Source organism: Rissa tridactyla, chromosome 11 (genome assembly GCF_028500815.1).
Source record: "Rissa tridactyla isolate bRisTri1 chromosome 11, bRisTri1.patW.cur.20221130, whole genome shotgun sequence".
Lineage (NCBI taxonomy): Eukaryota > Metazoa > Chordata > Aves > Charadriiformes > Laridae > Rissa > Rissa tridactyla.
In genome coordinates this window covers 4,280,025-4,290,548 of record NC_071476.1, presented here as the reverse complement: position 1 = coordinate 4,290,548, position 10,524 = coordinate 4,280,025, and the positions used below count along the sequence as shown (strand labels likewise).

General features: G+C 56.3%; 1 protein-coding gene across 1 annotated transcript; it reads right to left on the bottom strand.

Annotated features, from left to right (window-relative positions):
* Positions 1-6,521: 6,521 nt before the first annotated feature.
* RPS14 (ribosomal protein S14) lies at positions 6,522-9,684 on the bottom strand. Its single transcript, XM_054217763.1, has 5 exons — positions 9,530-9,684; positions 8,229-8,379; positions 7,754-7,915; positions 7,208-7,284; positions 6,522-6,628 (listed from the first exon to the last, which is right to left on the bottom strand). Exons 2-5 carry the CDS (start codon positions 8,375-8,377, stop codon positions 6,561-6,563), a joined length of 456 nt encoding a protein of 151 aa, XP_054073738.1. The 5' UTR covers positions 8,378-8,379; positions 9,530-9,684; the 3' UTR covers positions 6,522-6,560.
* Between the last annotated feature and the right edge of the window lie 840 nt (positions 9,685-10,524).

Genomic DNA, 10,524 nt, shown 5'->3' with positions numbered 1-10,524 from the left:
CGCCACGGCAGGTCACGATGCCCAGCCTGGTGACACCTGGTGCCTTGGGCCTGGGGGGCTGTGGTACCCCTTGGAGGGGGTAGGAGGTGGGGTATGGGGTATGGGGTATGGGAGAGGTGGGATATGGAGGTGGGATGGGGGAGGCAGGAGGCAATGTGGGAGGAAGGAGCTGGGATGCCATGGGGTGGGATGCAGAGGAGGGATGCCATGGGGTGGGATGCAGAGGTGGGATGCAGAGGAGGGATGCCGTGGGGAGGGCTCCCCACACCAAAGGCTGAGCAGGACCCTCCGTGGGGGCACGCCGTCAGGGCACACCTCTCCTCGCTCATTTTTGCAGCCAGGGAAAACCCACACTTTGCCCCAAACCCCATCTCGAGGATCACTTTGGACCCCCCCTGGGTGCGGGTGCTTTGCCAGCACCTCTCAGGCTGACGGGGCAACGATTAAAGGGCCACCAAGGGCTTTCAAGCCCCCCCCGTCCCTCTGGGGACACCCCCTCGCCCTGCCTGCAGGGGTTTCAGGGTGGTTGAACCCCCAAACCCGCGAGAGGAGGAGCAGCCCCTGGCGGGGGGTGACCCCCAAAGCACCATTGGGAGTGGGGCAGGGTGGGGGGCAGGCAGTGGGGGTCCCCACCCCACAGGCCCGCTAGCGCTCCGTGGGTGAGACCAGCCATCCGCCCCCAGCATGCTGATTTTCGGTGATTTTACAGAAAGGCCCGGGGGGTGGCACGTCTCCGATGCCGGCGCTGCGCCGCGGGGCTCGGCCATGCCGGCCACGCTGCATGGAGCCGGCTCCACCGTCAGCGCCCAGCACCAGCGCGAAAGTGAAACTCCCAGCGTGAAATTAAAAGCAATATCTGCCCCGGCATCACCGGTTACCGGGCAAACCTCCCCGCCGGCCGCCCCGGCGCTGGAAATGGGTGAGGCCGGGGCAAGGACGGGCAGGTTTCTTCAGCGATTCCATCCCTTCTCCCGGGTCCATCCCAGAGCCATCCCGCCGGCAGCACGCTGGGAGAGCGGGGATAAGGAACACTCTAAAAGTATTTCCAAGGAGCCGGGCAGGGCATCCCAGCAGATGCTGTTTCTGGAGGAGAAACAAGCGCTGGTGGGACGATGCTCCATCTTCCCCCGGTGGGAAATCGCAGCCCCTGCGCAGGGAAAGGGCTTCGGCGCCGGGAGCACGGTCCCTACACCAGGTTGACGTGAGGCAGCCGGGAAAGCCCCCGGGCACCCAGGGGTGCCCAAGGGTGTCCATCGGCTTCCCCCCAGGCCACCTGCATCCCTCCCCGGAGGCTACTTGGAAGACAAATAACCAATCATCTACTCCTTTTTAGGTGATGCTGTGTTTAGAAACCGTCCGAGGGGTTAAAAAAAGAAGAAAAGAAAAAAAAAAAAAGCAAAGAGAAAGAAGAAAAAAAGAAAAGAAAGAAAAGGAAAAAGAAAAGGAAAAGAAAAAAAGAAAAGAAAAAGAGTGAAAAAAGAGTGAAAAAAGAGTGAAAAAAGAGTGAAAAAAGAAAAGAAAGGGGAAAGAAAGGGAAAAGAAAGGGAAAAAGCACATAAGCCCCTTCCATAAGTTTTTCGGGTCTCCCCTCGCTCTCAGCCCGTGGCAGCGCTGGGGGTTTGGGGGGACACGGGTTTTTCTCGCAGCCCCATCCCTCGCTGTGGCCACGAGCCCCCCCACCCCCCGGGGCCACACTCCGGGCACATTCCGTGACCAGCCCGGGGCCTTAAGGGGAACTAAGGAAAGTCTGAACAGGAACTCGGCGAACGAAACCCCAGCGATTTCATGGAGCTGGGGCCGACCCTGCAACCCACAGAGGCAGGCGATAACCCGGGGGTGGGGGAGAGCCCCGTGCCCCCCCGGCAGGCCGAGCCCCCGGCCGGGACTGTCAGCACCGCACCAGCCCTCGCTCCACACAGGCGTTTCCATTCGCTTCTCAGGACGTTTTCCCCCCCCTTTTCTGCACAGGGCTGCGGCATCTACAGCGTTTTAAGTCCGTAAATCAGTTTTTCTAGGCGGATGCAGACATTTTTGCAGAGCGGCTTCCAGCCTGCCTCATCCCCCCCCCTTCTTTCTCCCGTAGCACCCGGACCCAGCGCAGGCTCGTCGCCACTCTGTGACCCCCCCCCAGCTTCACATTCGCCCTACCCATGAAAAACGTGACAAGCACCACCACAGGAGGCTGGGGAACCAGCCGGCTTTTGGGGGGAAAAGAAGCCATTTGGAGCAAGGAGCGGTTTCAGGACTCAGCTCAGACCTGCTGGTTCCCCCGGGAAGCCTTGACACAAGCCACCGGAGCGATTATTTTGGGCAGGGAGGTGGAAATAACGCCACGGGCATTCACGTGAAGCCATTCGTTGCCAGCCGAGCCCCGGCCCAGCAGCCCACAGCCCCCAAGGTGTTTGGTGAAGGAAACCCACATTTCTCACTGCCCGCAAGACAACACCCCCGGCAGCGCAGGGCCGGCCCCGGGCAAAGCCGGGGGGAACAGCCGAGCCACCGGGCTCACCAGCCAACGCAGACCCGGCTCCGGGGGATCCGTGGGCTGGGGGACGCTGCAGCCCCCCAGCAGCCCCATGCCCTCAGCGGGACGAGCATCCCTGCCGCGGAGATGCAGGGCGGGCAGCCAGGTGTCCCCCACCCACGCAGCCATCACCCAGCTGCATGGGGGTTTGCAGGTGACGCCACTCCTTGCGAATCACAGAATGGTTTGGGTTGGAAGGGACCTTAAAGATGATCCAGTGCCACCCCCTGCCCTGGGCAGGGACACCTCCCACCAGCCCAGGCTGCTCCAGGCCCCATCCAACCTGGCCTTGAACCCCTCCAGGGATGGGGCAGCCACAGCTTCTCTGGGCAGCCTGGGCCAGGGGCTCACCACCCTCACAGCAAAGAATTTCTTCTTAATCATAGGCTCATAGAATGTGTTGGGTGGGAAGGAACCTCTAAAGGTCATCCAGTCCAAGCCCCTGCAGTAGCAGGGACATCTTCAACTAGATCAGGTTGCTCAGAGCCCCATCCAGCCTGGCCTTGAATGTCTCCAGGGACGGGGCCTCCACCACCTCCCTGGGCAACCTGGGCCAGTGTCTCACCACCCTCGTTGTAAAGAACTTCTTCCTAATGTCCCATCTAAACCTGCCCTGCTCCAGTTTAAACCATTGCCCCTCATCCTGTCGCTACGTGCCCTTGCAAACAGCCCCTCCCCAGCTTTCCTGTAGTCCCCCTTCAGGGACTGGAATACCTAATCTAATACCTCATCTAAATCTACCCTCTTCCAGTTTGGAGCCATTACCCCTTGTCCCATCACGCCCTTGTAAAAAGTCCCTCTCCAGCTTTCCCGTAGGCCCCATTCGGATACTGGAAGGGGCTCTAAGGTCTCCCCTGAGCCTCTTCTTCCCCAGGCTGAACACCCCCCAACTCTCTCAGCCTGTCCTCACAGTAGAGGGGCTCCAGCCCTTGCAGCATCTTCGTGTTCACTCAAGACCGGCCAGTTGGGTAGGGGCAGGAACTGTCAGGAGCCATGAAACCCACCCACGGCTCTCAGCCAGGAGAGCCTCTCCCTCCAGGCGCCCCGCTCTGGCTCCCCGCTTTCTGTTCCTCATTCGCCATTTCCCCCCTGGGGGGTTTCACATCGACGTGGGAAGTTGTCTCAAAGACATCAGAAACGTATTTTGACATTTATTTCTTCTGCTAAGAAATAAAAGCAATTTTTGCCGTTAATTGTGCAGCAAGTCCAGGGAACACCCTGCCCACGGCACAGCACGGGGAGGGCAGCGAGGGGCCCAGACAGTCTCCTGCTCCCAAAATTAAAGGCAAATAAAGCAAATCCGCTTTCCTGCACCGTGCAAAGCTCCCGCCACCTGGGCAAACCCCAGGAAACCTCCCCAAGGGGGGATACGCCAAGCAGGGCAGGAGGTCTGGGTTCCTCCCACCTCGGGTTAGACACAAAGGTGCCAGCGGGTGCTTCAGCGACCTGCTCTCCAGAGCCCAGTGAGGCCAATGCCACCACAAGGCTCACCGCCACCGGGTGCCAGCCAGGTCCATGCCGCCCAGAGGTCAGCCTGAGCCTGTGACACCATGGGAAGCCACCAGCCGGATGAATATCCACTTCTCTTCTCGTGCCCTTGGAGCAGCAGCGAGCAGGCACCTTCCCATTCCCGCATCTGCCCTTAAACACAGCAGGGGAAGTCAGCCCGCGCCAGGGGGGCTGCGCTACGCCATGGTGGGCAGCAGAAGGGAGACGGAACCGAGCAGAAAACATCACTGACTGTACCCAGAGACAAGACGGGTCTGTTAAATTTCTACCGCAGCAAAGGTCCTGCTTCAGATTTTATTATAGAGTAGTTTGGGTGGAAAGGGACCTTTAAAGGCCATCTAGTCCAACCCCCCTGCAAAGAGCAGGGACATCTTCAACTCGATCAGGTCACTCAGAGCCCCGTCCAACCTGGCCTGGAATGGTTCCAGGGATGGGGCATCGACCGCCTCTCTGGGCAACCTGGGCCAGCGTTTCACCACCCTCAGCATAAAAAATTTCTTCCCTATACCCAGTCTAAGTCTACCCTTTTTTAGTTTGAAACCATTACCCCCTGTCCTATCGCAACAGGCCCTCCTAAAAATTTTGTCCCCATCTTTCTTATAAGCCCCCTTAAAGTGCCAAAAGGCCTCTCCGTGTTCCTGAAGAGCTTTCCCCAAATGTACCCCGTGAAGCAGCCACATTAATGTCACCTGGGACACAGTAACACCTACCAGAACGGCAACAGGTTTCACTGTATATGAATATATATATAAATATACTGACCAGAGCTGTCACTAACGCGGCACCCCTTCGCCTCCCACAAACAGCGTCCTGCTCCCCCCCCAGTTCAGCTCCACCTTGGCTGAGCCACTGCTGGTTTCGTGTTTTCAACACCTTCCCCGCACAAGAGTTCAAAGAACACTTTGAGTACAGGAAAACGGTGATTCGAACTGCAAACAGCGCACTTTTAAGACAGTAAGGGAAGTTTATTCTAAAGTTTTCCGTGGCCACCTATAAAATTACAAATAAAACACCATGGCTGCGCCAAGGGAAATGCTGGCTTAGGAACATCTGTCCAGGCAGAGATTTTTTCCACAGAAAGGGGAAGTCATGTATTAAGCAACAGTTTGCAGAAAACCCAGCAGTATTTAGCCTGCTCACAAGCCCAGCTTTCTTCTCCACAGCAGGGACACCTCCAAGAGATCATGACTCACTTCGAAACCACAAGCATCCAAGCAGTTTTCACTACGAAGGCCCAAGACGCACCATGGCTTCAGATCAGAGAGCCTGGTTTCCTCCGCTGTGAAACTCATCCCCTTTCACTGCAAAAAAAAAACAAGCGCTCGACAACCGGAGACCGAGCCCGACAGGAGCAGCGTGGCCTGGATCCAACCCAGGCCGAGCAACTGTACCAGAACAGAGGCCGCTCTGAGAGCCGAGCGCCTCCAACACCACCGTCAGCCAAAGCATCCTTTCCCGAGAGGGGAGGGAGCTCAGGAGAGGAGAGGTGAAGGAACCCCCCGTGAAGCATTTTAAAAAGCAAAGGTGTGGAAAAGAGCCCATGCAGGACTAGCGAGGTTCTCAAGCCTCGGGACCTGGAGGCAGACCGTGCCCAAGAACCCAGGATGTGAGAACACTGCCTTCGAGCTTCACTTTATAGCTCACCCATCATCACGTATAAACATATCCGTATTTGCCATGTAACTGTGCAAAGAATCCTACGGCTTTCCCACCAATCCTGATAAATAGCCATCACTTAAACCTGACCACGAGCACTCCTGGGCAAGCACTTTACCAGCTCCGGGCGCGCTCACTTGCTCATTGCCGAGTCCCACCGAACAGCACACGACCGCGACTGAGGAGGCAAAGCACGAGTTGTAGCTGCCTCCACAATAAACTACTGACCGCGCACCCTGCTGCTGGGGGGGTGCGTGTCGCAGGGCAGCGCAACACAGACCCACGTCAAAACATTACACCGTACGAGGGCTGATGTCACCGTTGCACGGGAGGAATTTGGACAACTCCATCTCTCTCGAGCTGTAGGAGCTACAGCTATTCTACCCCTCAGCTTGACAGCACAAGCATAAAGAACCCACCTATGTCAAACTACCCTTCTCTATGCCAATAAATCTACTCGTGGTCTAAAATCCCGCTACAGCTGAGGAAGCGACAGGAACAGGAGCGATTTCAAAGCCTGGAGAGCTGGGAAGAGAACACTGGGAAAGGCAGAAATGGGCATTTATTCCTGGCGATGGCAGCGCATTCCGGGGAGGGCAAACATCAGTGAAGGAAGCAGGGTGTGACTAAGAAGCGAGGAATCATTTTTCTTAAATATCTCTGGATATAAGTATATAAACAGAGCAGCTGAAGAGAGCTGTAATTCCAGTGCTTTTAGAAGCTCTTGCCATGAATATTCAAAACCACAACAATCCCAACAATAACAGTGACTCCATGAAGCCACTCCCCTTCTGAGCACACCTCAGTAAGAAAACACACAGTTGAGACAAGGTTTAAAAGAGAGCTTTAATAACGAAAGGTGCAGCATTGTTTACAGACGACGTCCACGGCGACCGCCCTTTCTGCGAGTGCTGTCGGAGGGGATGGGGGTGACATCCTCTGCGGGGAGAAGAAAACCCAAAACACAGTTACTTTCCAGAGGCACTGCAAGAACCACGCGCAGGCAGAAGGAACGTTTCACGGGAGCAAAAGTATCTGTCAGCTCACCAAAGGCTGGGAACCCCGGGCTTTTCATGCTTAGGAAGCAAAAATCCCCATCTCCAATCCAAACCAAGCAGCCACAGCGTTTCCAAAGAAACAGAGGGTGCTTGATACAACATTCAGAGTTCTAACACCACCGCTTCTTGCGGCTCCTCTACAAAGTTTGGGACTCTCCGCTATTACTGACTCAGGCTTAAACAGAGACCAACACGGTCTTTCTGGGTGACTGCACAGCTCTGGCACAAACGCTGTCACGCCCTGTGCGCCGCTGGGGTTTATGGTACAGAGAGAAACTTGGTTTCTGAAGTCTGCTCACGCCACCTCCTGGTGAATCTTCCATTTAAGAATCTGTTTACATCATGCCCGCAGAGCTCCTTTTACTAAATAATCCCTCAAAACTGATTGCTGGAGGTAGCAAGGCTCTGCACTGATAAGTCATGACATACGCCATGAGCTATCGCTTTCTCCAGCACTCACCAATGCGGCCGATCTTCATTCCAGATCGGGCCAGAGCTCTCAGGGCTGACTGCGCACCAGGTCCAGGAGTCTTGGTCCTGGAGGAGAGAACCAGAATCTATAATCAGTTAAATGATTCAGAAGTCGAACACGGTTCACGAACAACTGACAATGTTAAAAAGCACAGCTTCCCCACCCCAAAATGTACCAGAACTCAACCTCCTCCTGTCCCCAGACCCAAATCATTCACAGTGAGACACCAGACACGCACTTCACTGTCACTCCAAGGTAACACACCTGCAAAGTTGACAGCACCTCCCCATCCACCACTGGATAAAAATAAGAGCACACTCCGACTCCATCGACTGAAGACACCCATTCAGAATTGAGTTCAAGATACTCGGTGAGAGATGACATCAGCCAGTCACCACACAAAGTGACACACACCCTTTGGGTCAAGTTTAAAGTCAAATTCCCAGGGTGCAAAGAAGGGATGTCGTGCAATCTGGCATGGTTCTGAGACTGGACACATCTTCTGGGAATGCCTGGGCCCCCCCTCCAATGTACCTGTTGCCACCGGTGGCACGCAGCTTGATGTGCAGGGCAGTGATGCCCAGCTCCTTGCACCTCTGGGCAACATCCTGGGCTGCCAGCATAGCCGCGTACGGAGAAGACTCGTCTCTGTCCGCCTTCACCTTCATGCCACCAGTCACACGGCAGATGGTTTCCCTATGAAAGGGAAAGATATTCGGAAAAAAGCCCTTCCTCTTTCCACCCCACAAACCAGCTCCTGGGTACAGACAGAACCTGTAATTTTGAAGGTTACTGGATCAACAAGCTGCCACCCAGTACCTTGAGCACAATATTCATCACAGAGGAGCACAGCAAGCTATCTGGTCTGTGTTCACGCATGCACACCATCTTATCTTACAGATCAGCAGAGCTCAAGGATTTCAGTGGGACCTCCTGCCAAATCTAATTTTTGTTTTCAAAACAGAAGGAGCCAGGTACTGCAGGGAGGTGACCAACAGTCAATACTCACTTGCCAGAGAGATCAGTCACATGGACAAAAGTGTCATTGAAGGAAGCAAAGATATGGCAGACGCCAAACACGTTTTCTCCTTCAGCAACCTGAGGTCCCAAGCTGATGACCTGTTCTTCCTTCTTCTCCTTGCCCTTACGAGGAGCCATTTCTGAACAACAACAACAACAAAAAAGAAGCATGAGTGATGGTGCATTGCCCTGCATCCTCTTACAGGATTTTACAGAATTCCCTGCTACTGCAACCTTTTACCAAGCAAGATAAACGAGCTCCCGTTGGCAAAACGCAGGCAGTAGTTTTGGATTACAAGTAGACTTCTTATAAAACCCAAGATTCCCGGTTTTGCTGTATGCTGACAGACAGGTCATCACCCACAACTGTTCTGTGGAGTCTCTCCTGCTGCACTTCACAGCAGAAGTTTCCTAAAGCTGTGCTTTATGGCAGCTGATGTCCCCAGACAGCATCGCAGCAGAGCATGAGGGAGGCCCTTTCCTTGATAACCAGCGACGCCCAGCGCTTCCCCCTGCTCGTTTATATGACTTTATGGAAAGAAAATACCTAACCAAACAATTATTAAAGAGCCAGGCACTGTCACGAAGCTCTGACTCTGCAGACCTCTCAAATGCTAGCTTGTGTTCCCCCATGTTACTGGTCTCCTAACTAGCCCGGGTAAGTTTTCTGCCTCTGGAGTCTACACCCAGCTCCAGGAGAAGGCAGAGGTGGCTTTCAGCAGTGCCTGGTTTGGTAGCTGGGGATCCCGTACATCTGCTCCGAGCAGAGGAAGGTGGCTCCCTATTGCCATCTCCTGCCCAACACGAGCCAAACTGGCGTCACGCACAGGAGAAAAGCCCAACAACTTCATTAAGGAAATCATTCCAAGCAGGACCTACTTTCACCCACAGCTCGTAGCCCGGTGGTCCCACCTCCACAGAGAGCAGCACCGACTATTAAATTAAAACAACGCGCCCACTGCTCGCCGGTACTCGCCTGGCACCGCACTGGACCCGGCCTCGGCCGCTCAGCGGGCAGGCGGAGGCTCGCACCGCCGGACCCGGGGCCAGGCGATCCCGACGCCTCTCCTGAGCCGCGGCCTTGTCCCGCAGGCCGGCAGCCCTCCCCCGGCCACCCAGCTACGCCAGCCCCCGGCTCGCCGCGGCCTAGCGCCCCGCTCGCGCGGCCGCGCCTCCCCCGCGGCGGGCGCGGTGACCCGCGGAGCTCCGGGCACCGTGAGACGGGCGGAGAGCGGCGGGGGAGCGCGCGGGGCAGCGATGGCGGCGGATTCACCACAGACCCGCGCTCACCTGCGCCTCTGCTCCGGCGGCCGCCGCTGGAAAGGAAGCGACAGGGGTCAGGGGGCGGAGGTCACCCCCGCTCACCCGGAAGTGGTGGCGGGAGGCGGCGGAATGCCGCGGGAGAAGCGGCGTTTCCCCGGTGGCCACCGCAGGACACTGCCACGGTCCCGATTCCGCCGCGCCGGCCGCCGCCGTGAAACCGTGAACGGCGCTGCCGAGAGCAAGACGGGCCGACCTCCCCAAGATGGCGGCCTCCTCCTCCCCAAGGTCCCTCTCAAGATGGCGGCGCCCGCCTCCCCGCCGTCCCTCCCCAAGATGGCGGCGCCCGGTTGGCGAGGGACCTTCCCAAAGATGGCGGCGGGGGCGCCTGGCAGAGCCGCGTCAGGACGCGCGCTGGAAACGCAGGCCTGAATCGGTTTAAAAAAACACTGGAGGAAAATCGGAGTAGTGGCAGCGCGCAGCCCACTTCCTCCCGGCCTTGCAGCCGCAGTGGGCGCTGCCTGGGTTCAGCTAAAGCCAGGCCGGAGCACAGGCCGTTCCCCGTCGCTCTGCTGTAGGGCTGAGCGTGGCGAGGTGTCATGGGGGTCCCTGCTCCGAGCTCAGGAGGGAGCCCTGACTGCCAGGGCGTGTTTGGGAAATTACCGGTATAGGGATGCACATAGAGGTGTAAATATGTAGAAGTCTGGAGTATTTTTCTCTTAAGGAGCTAACAGGAGAGATTTTATTACAAATAATTCTGCATTGGGACGTCAGGTGGCTGATGGGAGTGGCGCAGACTTTGCAAATTTGAGTGATGGTGGACGGACTACCTCCTGGAGCCATCAGCGGGGGAGATTTTTTCCGCCTCTGCAGAAAACAGAACGTAAATCCGTACAGTTTTATGTGAAGATGGTCCAGCAAGCGAATATTTTCTATTTCAGCTGGAAATAAACACATAGCCACAACTAGAAATAGTTGAAATATAGGGAGTTGGACTAGATGATCTCCAGAGGTCCCATCCAACC

Bases quoted from the DNA above. Each gene is read 5' to 3' on its own strand.
- RPS14 (XM_054217763.1), bottom strand. From the start codon at position 8,377: ATGGCTCCTCGTAAGGGCAAGGAGAAGAAGGAAGAACAGGTCATCAGC. The intron at 7,916-8,228 runs GTGAGTATTGAC...TCCCTTTCATAG, and splicing joins GTGACTGATCTCTCTGGCAA to GGAAACCATCTGCCGTGTGA. The intron at 7,285-7,753 runs GTACATTGGAGG...TCTCTCCTCCAG, and splicing joins CGTGCCACCGGTGGCAACAG to GACCAAGACTCCTGGACCTG.